Here is a 15,438-nt window from a genome sequence, read left to right as displayed (position 1 = left end):
GTGACACTCACATGACCTTCGGCATCTGATTGGTGCCAGATCTGCCCTAACTCATGTGACCCCCACACAATGCCTAAGCGAGCGCACCGCCAATTTCCTCCCATACGGATCGCCGACCTCAACGACTTGTCGAAGCAACCACCCAACGACAAACCCTCCCACATACCCTCCCTCGACACTGTCAACATGTCCGACGCCGGGGAAGTCGTCGCGGTCAACTCCATCCTGCCCAAGGATGTGAACGAAGGCTCCGTCCTGCTCGTACGCCTCCTCCAAATTTCAGTGAACATTCAATCTCGAAAAATACTAACCCTTGCCCAAAGTTCAACAAGTGGTCCTACGAGGATGTCGAGATCCGCGACATCTCCCTGACGTGAGTCCCTTTCAATTCAATCGCCTCCGAATGCGCAAATATGGTTGTTGTCGAGTCCACAATTGGGTTGTGATTTGTGATTTGATGATTTGGGGGGGCGTTGTGATATCAAATTCGGTCGAACAAGAACACGGCAGATGGCTTGGGAGGAAACAACTTGCATATTGAGCATTCGGAGCGCAACACAAATCCGAGGGCAATTGCTGATATTTTTTCTTCCCATCTCCAGCGACTACATTCAGATCCGTCAGCCCGTCTACCTCTCCCACACTGCCGGTCGCTATGCCGCCAAGCGTTTCCGCAAGGCCCAGTGCCCCATCATTGAGCGTCTCACCAACTCCCTGATGATGAACGGCCGTAACTCCGGAAAGAAGCTCATGGCCATGCGCATTGTTTCCCACGCTTTCGACATCGTACGTCTTTCCCAACCCGATACACCATTCGAAATTTCGACCCAGGCGCTAATATTTTCTCTGTTATTCAGATCCACATCATGACCGACCAGAACCCCATCCAGGTTGCTGTCGATGCCATTGTCAACTGCGGCCCCCGTGAGGACTGTAAGTTGGACCCGAATCGCGATGACAGGCTCGATTTTTCGAAGGAGTTCGCTTCCAAGAAAGGAGTCTCAGTTGCAGAATGTTCATCGGGAGAATAATTGCTAATATATCTCCTTCTAGCCACCCGTATTGGTTCCGCCGGTACCGTCCGTCGCCAGGCCGTCGATGTCTCTCCTCTCCGCCGTGTCAACCAGTCCATCTCTCTCCTGACCATCGGTGCCCGCGAGTCCTCTTTCCGCTCCATCAAGAGCATTGCTGAGTACGATACCCTTTTCTCATTTAAGCCACCCGGGCCATATTATCAGAACATTTGCTAATCATATTAATTATCAGGTGCCTTGCTGAGGAGCTGATCAACGCCGCCAAGGGCTCCTCCAACTCCTACGCCATCAAGAAGAAGGACGAGCTGGAGCGTGTTGCCAAGAGCAACCGGTAAAGGGTGTGTGGGGTGTATTCTCCGTTTGGTCCTCTGTTTACGGCTTCTGGAGTGGACGGGGGGTTTTCGCCGGGATTCAGTGGAATTGCACACATCTGCGCGGCTGTACTTAATCTGATACGGCCAGGGAAAAGCAGTGTCCAAAAAAAGGAACGCCGTCGGATTGCTTTTTTCCAAGTAGTTGGGATGTGATCACGAAAGTCTCGGGTGGTAATGGCCACTTTCAATATGAAAAATTTTTTCCTCTTCCAATGCAAATCAAAATTATCTATTTGATGCCTTAAGTAGTTAACGTAGGAAATATATTTTTTCATGAAATAAGAAAATGTCGAAACCCTTGGGAACTTGGAAATTGACCGAGGTTCTGAGATTCTATGCAAGTTCCAGCCACCGCTGTTGAAGGCTGGGCCTGGAGTAGTAGGAGTAGACCCCATTGGCCCCGGGCGTTAACGTGGAAGTCGGAGTGGTCGCTTATCGATACGGCGAAAAAAAAAGTTTCGGTCCACCTCCAACCTTCAAGTGAACCGTGACCACCCTCCTTCCACCACCACCATTTCTCTCCACAACCAGTCAACATGGTGAAAAGAAAGCTTGGAGCCCTGGAAAAGGTCGAGGCTGACCTGTGAGTTTTTCTAATTTCCGGTGCCCCAATGCGCCCGCAACGGCGAGTCCTGCTCAGGCAGAAACAACGAACCGCTCTATTGACATCTCACTCGCCCCTCATAGGCCTAACCTACAACACAAGATTCGCAGAGATCCCAAGTAAGTGCCATTGGATTTGTTTCCTCTACCCTTTTCTTGCAGTCGAAAATATCTAACCCGTTCTCTGCGCTCAGGTCATACATTGAGGATTTCCGCGCGCAGCTCTACCAATATGAGTCGCACCGCGAAATTTTCATGGCCGCGCCTTCGGCCGCGACAGACACTGGAATTATCTCTCTGCGAGAGCTGATTGACTTCATCTCGCATGTTGCCGACGCTTACCCGGAGATCTTGAAGGACTTCCCGCAGCAGCTCATCGATATGCTGATGCAACACCACCTGGTGTTGGAGCCAGAGTTGAGAGAGAAGTTGGTCGGAAGTCTGGTGATGCTGAAGAAGAAGGATCTGCTCGATTCCGCAACGCATGTTCACCCAATTTTCTCATTCTATCTTATTTCTGGAATCTATGTTCTAACGAGTATTCTGGTTGCAGACTCCTCCAAACACTATTCCCCATCCTTATCACTACGCCCAGCAAGACTCTGCGTGCTCTACTGTTCCAGAAGATCCTGTCTGAACTTCGGACTGCCAACACAAAGACGAAGAACCACAAACTCAACCGCACTATGCAGACCGTCCTTTTTAACCTAGTCTCATCTGATCGCACCAGCTCCAAGGCACTCTGGGCCATCAAATTGGTCAGAGAGCTGTGGAAGCGTCAAATCTGGACCGACGCCAAGACAGTCGAGATTATGAAGGAAGCAAGTTTGTCCGAGAACGAAAAGGTCATCATTGGAGGTGTCCGCTTCTTCCTCGGTGGCGACAAGGAGCGCGAGGAGGCCGAGGATGAGAGCAGTGATGACGATGTCGATGTCGGTCGTATCAGGCACCAGCTTGGTATCAACAAGAAGACCAAGAAGAAGGCCCGTGTAGCTGAGAAGGCCATCTCCATTCACAAGAAGAAGGAGAAGAAGAAGAATCAACCGCACCCTCTCAACTTCTCCGCGCTCCATTTGCTGCACGACCCCCAGGGATTCGCCGACGCTCTGTTCACCCGGCATTTGCAGACCTCCAAGGCTAAGCTGAACCTGGAGAACAAGCTCATTGTCTTGCAACTGGTGTCTCGTCTTGTGGGTCTGCACAGGTTGCATATTATGTCGCTCTACTCCTACTTCCAGAAGTTCCTCACCCCTCGTCAACCTTCCGTCACCTCATTCTTGGCATCTCTGGCCCAGGCGACCCATGACCTGGTTCCTCCTGATGTTCTTGAGCCTCTTGTTCAGAAGATTGCCAACGAGTTCGTTTCTGAGGCCTCTGCTGGAGAGGTAGCCACCGCCGGTCTGAACGCCATTCGAGAGATTTGCGTCAGGCAACCTCTGGCTATGAACGAGACGCTGCTGCAAGATCTTGTCATGTATAAGAAGAGTAAGGACAAGGGTGTCATGATGGCTTCGAAGGGTCTTCTCAGTCTGTACCGGGATGTTGGCGCGTCGATGCTCAAGAAGCGGGATCGTGGCAAGGAAGCCTCCATGGGTCTCCGTTCCGGCGACAAGCTTGCCAAGCGATTCGGTGAGCAGGAGAGCGGTGGTATCGAGGGCCTTGAGCTGTTGGAGAAATGGAAGGAGGAGGAGCGCCGCAAGAAGCGTCGCGAGATGGGACTTCCTTCTGACGGTGAGGATGACGAGGAGGAGGATGAAGAAAACAACTGGGCCGCCTGGAACGTCGAGGATGATGAGGACAGCGATGATTCTGGCGATTGGGTCAACGTCCAAAGCGATGTTGAGATCGATCTCAGTGACTCCGAGGACGAGGGCAAGGCCCCTCCCAACAAGAAGAACAAGCAAGATGAGGAAACCAAGAAGGACGCTGCAGCTGATGCATTGAGTGAATTTTCCAAACTTGCCACCACAAAGATTCTGACTCCTGCGGATCTGGCCAAGCTTGCCGAGCTCCGTGCTGAGGCTGCTGTCGGTGCGGCTCTTCCAGGATCGAAATCTCGTCACGCCCAGGCCGCCGCTCGTCACAATGATGACCCCTTGACTGCAGAGGAGATTGAGGGTCTCGCGCGCTTGTCTGCTGCTAAGCAGACGCGTGAGGAGCGTATTGCTCACGCCCGTGAGGGCAAGACGGAGCGCTCCGAGCACAAGAGCAAGGAGGCTAAGCGTAAGGAGCGCAAGGAGGAACAAGGAAAGAGTAGCACGAACAAGGAAAAGGCTCGCCGGAAGAATTTCCTGATGACTATCGGTAAGGCGAGAAGTAAGAACAAGCGCAGTTTGGTGGAGACGCGTGCTGTGCTCAAGGCGCATCACGACCGACAGAAGAGAGGTGGAAAGAGAGGTAATATTGGAAATTAGCCTTTGGGTAGTAAATACTAGTTGTTGTGCATGCAGTTTATATATACCTAGGTATCTAAAATGGGATCTGGCGTCTATTGACTTTTTAAGTTCAAGTTTATTCAAGTTTCAAGTTCAACTTGTTTCAGTGCCGTGACAATCCAAGGTTTCAAGTTACTACCTACTAGGTATATACCTACCTAGTAGGTATCTAGGTAGGTAAGTACTACTACTAGTACTAGTAGTTGGCATCCACTGGCATGGATTATCATCTACCTGCCCGGGTGGTGCCAACATCTTGCCGCCTGCTTCCCACGATAACATAATACTAATACTAATACTAGTACCAGTGAAGTAACCCTTCCAACCTTGGAAGCAGATGGATGCAAGACTGCGATATAAGACCGCGATGCATTCCCGACGGACTGCAATGCCGATGAAGCAACCAGACTATCATTTTGATAGTGATACAATAATGACAGGATGATTGGTTTCAAATTGTATTAAGCCACTGTAGGGAGGGGTTTATAAATAAGGCCAGTTCATAGTAATACTCTCGCGGTCTACTCTGTAGATATACTGGTGTATGTTTTACTTCTACTTTTGACCAATCAGGGGGTCGGCATCTCCTACATATGACAGCATACACGTGACCTAGCCCTAAGCCCTAACCCAAAGGGGCATAATTGATCTCGTGATCTCGTCGCGTCTCCGCGTCAACGCGTTCCAAATCTTCAAGGAGGGTCCGATTCTTTCGACTTCTTATCGCCCTCTTTGCCCCAGCAACTATCCTCTCCCCTCTCTTCTCCTCCCTTGCTTCCTTTCTCCGACTTTTCAATCAACCCTTGCACCTTTACCCCTCTCAACCTCCTACGTCATGCCTTCCCTCGTGGCCCAACCTACCATGTCAACCTCCAACGACGCGCTCTCCAAGCGCAGACGCTATCAACCCGCAATCACAAGCTTCTTCCAATCTCAACAACCCGAGTCGCACATTGTTGATGGAACACCCGTCTCACACAACCACTACGCCGCCGCAACCTTCTCCGCAACCCCCGTCGTATCAGAAGGAGTGCAATCTTCCCTTCTCTCGGTCGGAATGCGGGTCCGCAAGTCCGTGGCAGACGGATACAAGACCCAACGGTCGCTGAAGCAGGAGAAATCCATTCCTCCACCTCTTGTTGCGAAGACCCCCACCGCCGAACGACTTGCAGGCATGTACAGCAACGATGAACTCACCCCGTTCTCCGGCATCTCTAAGTACGATCAATCCTTCGGCTCTAGGTCTGGTCACATCGTGAACGATGAAGGGGACGACTACTCTCTCCCACCGAGCAGTCAAGAATCCGTCGCATCTACAAACTCCTTCAACTATGACATGAACAACAGCCAGAAACGGACATTTGTTTCAGACGAATTCGCCGCCTGGGAAGACAGGAGCAATATTGCTTCTCGCGACGCCCCTACTGGTCGACACATATTAGCACCAGGAATGGGCCAGCAGCGCCGTCGTATGCTTGCTTTGCGACGACCCAGCCAGCCAAATATGGATATCGACGATTTCGAAGAAGCTACTTTCCTGCGACCTCTGGAGGAGGTTGACGCTGATTATGCGCGGATGGATTGGGCTTGATCTATTTGGTCATTCTTCTTTTCTCGCTCCCCTCTGCCTTCTGTACTCTTCACGATCACCCGATTCCCCCCTTTTCATCTTGTCTTGTACCAATACCCACTTCGATTCCCCCTGCTTTATTATTCCATGTACATCACCTGAAGGGCCACCTTTTTCTACCACCCTTTCCCTCATTAGGCACAACACAGCGTATCAGCGACTTTGTATTATTTCAAATTCAAAGAGTCACACTCAAGCTCATCACCTGCTGCAAATTCAGCTACGATATCTCTTAATTCCTCGAAAATATGACATGCTGTAGTTATTACGAAATGATACCCCGTAACCCTTGGGAGCGGGCTGACGGGGACCCCACCTCGACATGCTCCACACCGTCTCAAATCTTCAACCCCTAGAGATTCAGAAATATCATTTCTGCCCCTCCAAAAAGGAGATCTAGAAAATCCGAAACTTCCATATGGATAAGCAAGAAATCTACTTCGCAAGCTTCGGCTCTGTGGTTCTCGATGAGATTCACTTCCCCGGCCAAGAACCCCTCACGAATGTCCTGGGCGGATCCGGAGCTTATGGTTAGCTTTATGCACCACCTCCCCATGACTGAATGATTAGGTCTCTGGCTGAAATAATATCTATCATTCTAGCAACATTGGGCGCTCGTCTGTTTTTACCCCACCAGCTCAGTCGTTCCTTAGCGTGGCCAATTCATGTTGGGAACGACTTTCCAGATTCCATTTCAAATCTCCTTCAAAGTTGGGATATCGAATTGGTCATAGAGCGGAGTTCAGATAAAGATTCTACTCGAGGATTACTCGAATATCAAGATACTACTTTTGGACGTAAGACGAGACTTTCTTTGTCACCTCATCTTCAGGGCCTCTCAGTTTCAAACACTTTCAATAAAAATTGGGATATCCTATGGCATAGAAACACCTTGGATGCATGACTAGCTACAGTATGCTAACCATTCAGTCTAGCCAAGAAATTCAAGTACACCACCCCTCTAATTTTGACGGAAGAAGAGAAACTGCGTGACAACCTCGTCCTAAGCTCAAAGGCTTTCCATTACCTTGCCAGCCCCGCGGACCTGAAACCGCGAATTTTAAAACTCATCGCAATTCGAGCGCAGATGGGGATATCGCGTCGTCCCTTAATCATCTGGGAACCATCCCCTCTTACATCCAACCCAGATAACCTCCAATCCTGTCTTGAAGTCGCAAAACTGGTCGATGTCTTTAGCCCAAACCACTTGGAGCTTGCTGCTACCTTTCGGGTCTCGTACTCTAAAGAGACGCAGAAATCCGAGATTGAAACGTTGGCTTTAGAGGTGCTCAGCAGTGGTGTTGGCCCCGATGGAAATGGAGTGGTGGTTATTCGAGCTGGTGAGAATGGTTGTCTTGTGCAGTCACGGGATGTTGATCCTAAATGGCTGCCTCCATTCTATGTAGCAGCCGTGGGAGAAAATCAAGCATCCGGAGTGGTTGATCCGACTGGGGCTGGAAATGCATTTTTAGGTGCCTACTCTATAGGTTACCTTGAAACTGGAGATGTTATCGAAGCTGCTTATTATGGGTCTGTCGCGGCGTCGTTCGCGTTAGAGCAGGTAGGCATGCCGAGGAAGAACAATGAAGGGAAGGACTCGGAAGAACTATGGAATGGCGCTAGAGTCCGCGAACGATTGGATCAATATAAAGATAGACAGGAATCCACCAACTAGCAGCAGTGGAAGTAGCTGGTGAGACCTTACGGCCTGCATGATGAACATCATTCTCTGCATTGAGATAATTTCATATGGGGGGACTTAAATTGAATTCATAACATTATTCATAATCGTAATAGGTATTCTATAGTTACAGTGGCTAAGGAAGAAATCAAGAAACATCGGGACGTGTTAATAAAACCAGCGGAAAGCTTCGCTGGCTGGTCCGTCTTGGAGATACTCGGTCGGTATGTCCTTCGCTTTGACATGCAAGCCTTGAGCACGATCCCGTTTCTTGTTGTCCATCATCATCCAAACTCCGAGACAGATAGTCAAGATAATTCCAGTCCCACCAAAGCTCGCGGTGGTGATCAATGCCGGCAAGTATTTCGGCGCGTCTTGAGTACGGAAAATATTGGAGGCCACAACACCCATGAGATTGGCCACGGGAACGGCGATGCTGGTCAAAACCACACGACGACCCTCATTGGCGATGTTGTTATTATACCAGGCATCAAGGAGGACTGAAGGTGCAGATGTACCCCTAGAACGAAATTAGCAAGCGGGAATGTGGAGAAAGAATCTGGATAAAACTCACCAGGTCATCATGAAGGAAGCAAAATAAGCGACGTTGATATCGTTCTGCACATCAATGGTTGCGTAGATGATGAATCCGACAAAGGTAAAGAAGAAGCCCAGTGCAATAAATGGAAACCTCCATCGTGTCCAGTCGCTGCAGAATGCCAAAATGAGCAGCATGGCAGCACCTGACACGTTGGGAGCCACAGTGAACAAGTTAGTCTTGACAGTGCCATAATTGAGGCGTTGAATGATCACAGGCAAAAACAACTGAACACCCTGAAGCGGGACACCAAGGCAGATTTGGATTGCCAGAATCGCCCAGCTGGTCCAGTGCTTGAAAATGCGGAATGCGTCGCGAATGTTGAGTTTCTCGTCAACCACGGAGGAACTGTCAATTTGCAATCGCAGATATGCGACCTCCTTTTCCTCGGGCGAAAGAAATGTAGCTTCGGCAGCCGATCTGGGCAGATACCATAGGGCGAAAAGGGCGAAAATGACAGTACCACAGCCTTCAATAAGAAATAGATATCTCCACGATGCTAGAGGACCGGTCTCAATACGGAAGACACCGAAAGCGAGTAGACCCGAGAATGCAGAGGCAATGCTTTGTGCTGCGTAAAAGATGGCGAGTCGGCGGGCCAGTTCTCCACGACGATAGAAACTAGATTGGCATAGGTCAGAAAAACTCGGACCCGATGAACAAAGTTTAAGAAGACTAACGTTGTTTGATAATAGATGACCAGCGGGAAGAAAGCACTCTCAGCCATACCCAAGAACCACCGAATGGCAAAAAGGCCACTGAAGTTGAAGACAGTAACCACAAGAATGGTGCAGGTACCAAAGACCAGCATCATAGAGGGAAGAACAATATTGGGTCCAATCTTCTTTCCAAGGAGACCAAGGAAGGGTGCCGTGAGGACATAGGGAACGAAAAAAAATACTGAGAATGAGGTTGTATTGGTTTCCGTGTAGGCCGAGAGTCTCTATGAGGCAGAAAAATTAGAATTCCATCACCTATAAGCCCCGAAAATGTATAACGCTAGAAACTTACTCTCGAGTCCAGCTGTTTTGGCATTTCCCAAGTTAGACTTATCGAGACTGTTGAAGAGGTACATTATAGCCAGCACGGGGAGCAAACGCAGGTCGAATTTCCAGACCAGCGCACGCTCTACGCGTGGATCGATGTCCACACTAGCTATCGTAGTATGGACATCTGTCTTGTGTGGAGCTTCTTCTGGCATCTTGTGTGGAGTCTCTTCTGACATGGCTGTAATAATCTGGAGTCAATGGAATCGCATATTTTCAAATTTGGAGGGGAACCCCTTCCCCATATATCAAAAAATAGGCTTATCAGGGACATAAACGTGTTTCCCCACGATGACACACCCATAGTCCGGGTAAACCCTGGGAATGCCGGCAGATAAGCTGTGTTCTTCCCAAGGGTTAGCGGAAAGCCTCGTGGAGTCGGGCAGATAAGCGCCTGCCAATGGGGTCCACTGAGCTCCGCCCCCGAATTCTTCCTATCTTCGGTTTTTCTGACATTCTCAATCTGCTAAGTAAACCTTGCATGGTCTGACTACTTCGTAGAAATTCTGATTACGTTGGGCTTAGCGCCGGCTATCTGCCCAATGTGTGTGTTTGACGATTAGAACTTTCTTTCTCTTCATGGACAATGTCCGACTGAATCAAAACAGGCTAGGTGGCATTCCTAGATGAATCAACTGGACACATCTCCGTTCAAGGCAAGATTTAGACCGGGCTAGTGTACGGATATGCTAGATTGTCTGCATGAGCCGACCGCAGAGTTTCTTGTAGAATGGATGACTGATATTGACAAAAAAAAGTTTAAACGGACTCGCTCATACTTCAGAATGCCTAGCAAGGTAATAAAAATCTCCTATTAGGCAGGTACTGCGTGCTCATTCATCCCCTGGGGAACAACAATATCCCTAAGCGCAAATGATGTGGTAAAGTTTTTCTGCTTGACAAACCAAGCATTCACCAGCTCCCACTCCTGTTTGGGATCAGTAAATTGTATCTGTAAAGAAATTGTCAGCAATATTACCGAGGTCTATGATGTTGGAAGAAGTATGACCAACCTCGAATCTTCTCAACATGCTGGGGACAAGCTTATAGATTTCAAGAAGGCTGATATTCTTCCCAATACATGTCCGGCTACCCATTCCAAATTGGAACATGGTACCATTCATCTCCTTGACTCGGGACTCTTCCCCTTGCTTTCCAATGTCTGTCTTGCAAAGCTCTTCATTATATAGCCATCTTTCAGGTCGATAAAGCTCTGCATCATCACCAAAAACACCCTTATCCATATGGATGAGCCATGCGGAGCAACCTACAATAGTTCCACCTTCAACGAAGTGGCCTGCGATCTCGGCCCCGCCTTCTGGTACAATCCGCTCTAGTGGCAAACCGGCAGCCGGGTGGAGTCGGAAGGCCTCTTTTATACAAGCATCGAGGTATGGAAGACGTTGACTCTCATGCCAAGTAACCAGACCCGTTTCAGAGTCCGCAAAGGCTCCATCACGCCCAGCCTGGTCGATTTCGGCCTGGAGACAGGCTAGTGCCTTGGGGTTCTTGAGAAGGAAGTAAAAGACCGCCGAAAGACTTATGGCTGTTGTCTCTGAGCCGGCAAATGCCATACTCACAGCCATAGTTTGAACCAAGGTTTCACTCATAAACTCGGGGTGCGACTGATGCGCGGCCATGAATTTGGACAGAAGATCTAGCGATTTCGCGCCAGCAACAGGTTTCAGATCACCATTGGCTAGCTCGGGCATGCGTTCTGCCATGCGGTTGCCCGCAAATCTTGCAACTGGGAATGTAGCATCGATGAAGCCCCATTGTGAGAGCTTAAGGTAAATGGGATTTTTAAGTAGAAGTCGGTCCAGGAGAGGGATTTGTCCGATCTAGAAGAAGAAGTTAGAGGAGATGCCCAAGGTGAAATGAGAAAAAAATGATCTGTCACGTACAGGGGCGACGTAGAGGAAAAGCCATGATAGATAGGCAACGATACCGTCAATATCCTTGTTCTTCTCCACAAAGCCGTGTCTTTTGCTATAGGTGATTTCTCCAATCACGTCGAAGGCATAGAACTGTAGCCATTGAGTAAAGTCACAACCTTCGGGATTATTAACATAGATGCTCTTCGTCTGTTCTAAGAATAGCTTGGTCGTATTGTCAACAAAAGGCTCGTACTGAACCAGAGCCGACATTGCAAAAGCCGAGTTGACACATCGACGGAATCTTGCATGGAAATCGTTATCTGTTGTACTGAAAAGAGACTGTAGACGGTGTCCCTTTGCAATAGACTGTTGCACAACATAAAACTCAGACTGTTTGCAATCATTAGCACAAGCCCCAACATAGTATTAGTTAAGACTGAGCAGAAGGACTGACCTTGTTGAATCCTTTATTCAAACCGTAGATAGTCTTGAGGGACTTTGGACTAGAGAAGGAAAGTGTATTCGGTCCAAGACGAACGACATCTCCATACTTCTTGTGAAGAGCTCGATGTGTGACTTCAGATCGACGGCCATACACATCAACTAGGCGCCACCAGTCTGTAATGGATGCCAGAAAGGGTCCTGGATATCGATGAAGACCATGTTTATATCGATTGTTGAGACCCCAGAGGAGAATTCCACCGAAACAAACGGCTAACCAGTGCTGAGAAAGCACATGAAGAAGATGATCTGTTATCCCATGCATGTTGAGCGCCAGGGAGTGATATGTGTTGAACACTGAAATGAATGATTTTCACCATGGAAGCTAGGTGGACGAAGAATTATATAAAGAAAGGCACGACACGGGATTTGATGCCCTCATTATCTACCGAAGTCATTGTCCCTTTGACGAATCGGGCATCGCCACAACGCGCCAGTCCAGGCGGATCGACATAGGTAGCTGCGCCGCCACAGAGCCTTCACCGAAAGAGTGGTCTATTCAGACGCACGGGATTATGCCTAGACCGGGTAGACGTTTTCTCTCATTGATAATTGGACCCGGCCTTGTTTGGGCTTTCATTTCCAGAATCAGCGCGTGCAAAGGGAGGCCTCAAAGGCCGGCTCGAACTCTGCACGTGTTGTCGTCATTGCTGACTGCCATGATGGGCACATAATTAATTCATAACCAGGAAGGAAGTTGGACCCATTTTTGTCGTCGTATCGGAAAATGCGGGGAAACTTGAAGTTCCTCTGGGGGAATTCCAGAGGGTGGAGATGGAGAGTGGTTGGTTGGTGGGGCTCTACTCCCGCGACAACGGGATTTGTATACTTCGCCAACTACCGAGCCATACTAGAATTCAATCTAAATGGCCTTATTTCAGCGCATTCTCCCCTTTTTTGGAGACATTTATACTATTAGTCATTGCGTATCTGAATGCTTCCCAACCTTTCTTCTCCTCGCTAATTTTACTTGATTTATTATGTTCTCCGGGCCCGGCCGGTTTTGAATCCTGATCGGTTCCAGCCCCTCTCGAGAATGCCAGCATGGACTCAGAATTTGGAGATGATGTACAATGCCAAACCCTCACAGTTTATTTTCACAAGTAGTATACGATCATATCATAGTGTCACACTGGCTCTAACCGTCTATCGCTGGTTTCGACCTAGATGCTCGGTACCTAGTAATCAATCCGTGCAACTGCATCATATCAGTGTCATCATGCGCTGGTAGATTATTGTTCACTGGCTGAGAGTATCGACCCTGTACTTGATCAAGTACCAATGAAGTTACAAGCCAGTACTCGGGAGCGTGTCTCATGAAGCCGAGTGTTTTCCAGCGGTTTGGATCCGAATCCGAGAAGCTCTGCCCAAGCTCCATGTTGCGAGACTGAGACGGCCAGAGTCGTTTCCAATGTTGCAGGCCTCTACGTATTGTGGTTGTATCAATCATAGAGAACATCGAGTTTCGTTTTTGGAAAGCGAGCGAGTAGAGTGCTAGAGAAGGTGTCAAAAATATTTCGCAAGCTGGGAAAAGATAGAAATTTACCAGAGACGATGGTGAACATGCTCACAACGCCCATGGATGAAAAGACATTGCCATAGCGTTGAGGAGAGTTGCTGCAAATGGTATTTACAGAAGATGAGATTGTCAAATTCTGTTGGGGAGCCATGTTCGTCCTCCAGAGCTTCAATACGATGAAGCATTCCTCCGCTGATTCGGCTTGGAAACACATTTCCGGCGATGGAAGCTCTATGTCAGCCTCTTTTATAGCCATTCGAGGAGACTCTTGATAAAACAGGGCATATGCCACATCAAGGTTAAAGATCCAGGAAAATAATCTGTGGGGAATTTTATTGATTAGTCTTTGCTCGCCAGGCTTGTCTGGCATAGACCTTACCTGATGAGAGACTCCCTAAATATGAATTCTCGCCAATCAAAACTTGCCATGTCTTCAGTGATGACAGTATTTAGAGTAGCGTTTCCGAGACCCATGTCTCTCGCCAGCTATGTTTTCCCAAAAAGGTTAGTATTTGATTGTGCCAGGAGCAGAAAGGAGAATCAAAATTACCCAGATAACTGCATTATAAAGATCCCTGCGAGCGCGCAACTTATTATCCCTAGTTCCTTCCCATGTTTGGTATAAGCACACACAGTAACCAGCTTGCATGGTGCTCAGGCGGTCTGATGTAGTATTCATGGTGGTTCCGCCTCGCAGTCCAGACACTGAATTTCTTAAAAAGGCTTCGTCGCTGAAGATCATTTCCTCAACCACGTTAAACCAGACACTGGCCATTGCACGATCAGACTCGACTGGAGAAATGCATGCTCCGATGACAACCATTGCAATCACCAGGTTGAGATGAGAAGTTGTCGAATGAAAAGAGGGCCGGTGAATAAAAGGGCAGTTTGGATGCCATGCAAACCAAAAGAGCGTAAGATACCTTTCTATGCTCGTCGGTGAGAAAAATTGTAGACACATTGCTTCAACGGGATCGGACCAGGATATTAAGATCTTGCTGCTTGCCGTCTTTGTCATGATTGCGCTTCGGACCTTGTCGACTATCTCGCAAGATCTGTTCAAGGTAGTGGCATCCTGGTCGCTCAACAGCACATTCGGCGATACCAGTGGGCTTTCAATTCCAAGCTGTGGCCATGAAGGGTTAGAAAATTTATCAGCAGTATCTTTGTTGTCGTGGATTTGCAACGAAACATCGGAGGAGAGAGGTTGATATTCATCGAGATCGTTCAGTTTATAAAATGGCATCTAAGTCATCACAAGTCAATAAGTCAACTGATTCCATCAAAGACACTTCTTATGCGGGGCCAGCTTCGAACATATCTCAACACTAAAGGAGATAATTCAGTACAAACCTTTTGTCTAATAAAAAGTCGGTATTGGAAAGTTCCACATTCAAACGAGTTCGCGATACCACTCGCAGTGACTATGTTGCCCAAATATGGAAAACTCGTGAGGACTGAAAAGTCCATCTCACTTGGCCTGAGTATCTGCGACGTCCCAAGCGAGTATTCCTGGAAGAAATTCTGAACCGTCTGCTGACCGGTCGCGCTCAGTATCGAGCGGTATTGCATATCCATTCGAGTTGACATGGGTGCCGAGGATATACCGATTCTCCTCTGCTCAAAAGCTTCGCGGTGGCAATTTCGTCGGCGGTACGAACAAGCCGCGTTGATGGTGATACATGCCTGGCATGACTGGCTGGGTGCTGTTGGCACGCATGCTTTCTTTAGTCGAGAGCATCTATCGCACGCTCTGGGCTTCCTCCCTTTAGCCCTTGATGAGACCTGCGGTATCTCCAACGACCGCTCTATCCGGATCTTGCATGTCGTCCAATGCCGTTTAAGCGCGTCCGGCCGGTTAAATGACGCTTGGCAAAAGATGCATTCGTGTGGGCGCCGTGCGCTCATGTTAATAACAGACTGCATGATTGATGAGCGCCACCCTGAAGAATGTGGAGGTTAATATGTCAAAGCGTGGCCTCAGGGTCATAATTCCATCCTCTGGCTTGCCTGCCCCTTTATCAATCCTTGTTGGGGGCCGCCACGTCTATGTGTGGGGACATGATTATAGGCGCCTTGGCCAAACGACGAGGTTGTTGGACACCCGGAGGCTCTCATTGGATACGAGGATTTATGGACT

The 15,438-nt window shown here is 48.6% G+C and overlaps 7 protein-coding genes across 7 annotated transcripts; 5 read left to right on the top strand and 2 right to left on the bottom strand.

The window, feature by feature from the left end:
* Positions 1 to 69: 69 nt before the first annotated feature.
* On the top strand, positions 70 to 1,369 carry N7533_010236 (40S ribosomal uS7 domain-containing protein; the record flags this gene model as incomplete). The annotated part of the gene is made up of 6 exons (XM_057106886.1): positions 70 to 261; positions 324 to 373; positions 603 to 786; positions 858 to 933; positions 1,054 to 1,192; positions 1,267 to 1,369. The coding sequence occupies 6 exons, from the start codon at positions 70 to 72 to the stop codon at positions 1,367 to 1,369; spliced, it is 744 nt and encodes a 247-aa protein (XP_056956103.1).
* A 575-nt stretch (positions 1,370 to 1,944) lies between these two features.
* Positions 1,945 to 4,425, top strand: N7533_010235 (SDA1 family protein; the record flags this gene model as incomplete). Its single annotated transcript, XM_057106885.1, has 4 exons — positions 1,945 to 1,991; positions 2,096 to 2,131; positions 2,206 to 2,557; positions 2,635 to 4,425. The coding sequence occupies 4 exons, from the start codon at positions 1,945 to 1,947 to the stop codon at positions 4,423 to 4,425; spliced, it is 2,226 nt and encodes a 741-aa protein (XP_056956102.1).
* Positions 4,426 to 5,281: 856 nt separating this feature from the next.
* Positions 5,282 to 6,037, top strand: N7533_010234 (uncharacterized protein; the record flags this gene model as incomplete). Its single annotated transcript, XM_057106884.1, has 1 exon — positions 5,282 to 6,037. The coding sequence occupies one exon, from the start codon at positions 5,282 to 5,284 to the stop codon at positions 6,035 to 6,037; it is 756 nt and encodes a 251-aa protein (XP_056956101.1).
* Positions 6,038 to 6,494: 457 nt separating this feature from the next.
* Positions 6,495 to 7,751, top strand: N7533_010233 (uncharacterized protein; the record flags this gene model as incomplete). Its single annotated transcript, XM_057106883.1, has 2 exons — positions 6,495 to 6,606; positions 7,012 to 7,751. 2 exons carry the CDS (start codon positions 6,495 to 6,497, stop codon positions 7,749 to 7,751), a joined length of 852 nt encoding a protein of 283 aa, XP_056956100.1.
* A 174-nt stretch (positions 7,752 to 7,925) lies between these two features.
* On the bottom strand, positions 7,926 to 9,580 carry N7533_010232 (putative MFS transporter; the record flags this gene model as incomplete). The annotated part of the gene is made up of 4 exons (XM_057106882.1): positions 7,926 to 8,277; positions 8,332 to 8,976; positions 9,036 to 9,255; positions 9,367 to 9,580. 4 exons carry the CDS (start codon positions 9,578 to 9,580, stop codon positions 7,926 to 7,928), a joined length of 1,431 nt encoding a protein of 476 aa, XP_056956099.1.
* Positions 9,581 to 10,215: 635 nt separating this feature from the next.
* On the bottom strand, positions 10,216 to 12,044 carry N7533_010231 (cytochrome P450; the record flags this gene model as incomplete). Its single annotated transcript, XM_057106881.1, has 4 exons — positions 10,216 to 10,353; positions 10,415 to 11,242; positions 11,306 to 11,668; positions 11,733 to 12,044. 4 exons carry the CDS (start codon positions 12,042 to 12,044, stop codon positions 10,216 to 10,218), a joined length of 1,641 nt encoding a protein of 546 aa, XP_056956098.1.
* Positions 12,045 to 14,886: 2,842 nt separating this feature from the next.
* On the top strand, positions 14,887 to 15,261 carry N7533_010230 (uncharacterized protein; the record flags this gene model as incomplete). The annotated part of the gene is made up of 1 exon (XM_057106880.1): positions 14,887 to 15,261. One exon carries the CDS (start codon positions 14,887 to 14,889, stop codon positions 15,259 to 15,261), a length of 375 nt encoding a protein of 124 aa, XP_056956097.1.
* Positions 15,262 to 15,438: the final 177 nt, after the last annotated feature.

This window comes from Penicillium manginii (genome assembly GCF_028828005.1).
Source record: "Penicillium manginii strain IBT 31320 chromosome Unknown utg000007l:1.0-2284322.0:1.0-2285126.0, whole genome shotgun sequence".
Classification (NCBI taxonomy): Eukaryota; Fungi; Ascomycota; class Eurotiomycetes; order Eurotiales; family Aspergillaceae; genus Penicillium; species Penicillium manginii.
This window is presented reverse-complemented; position numbering and strand designations above follow the sequence as displayed.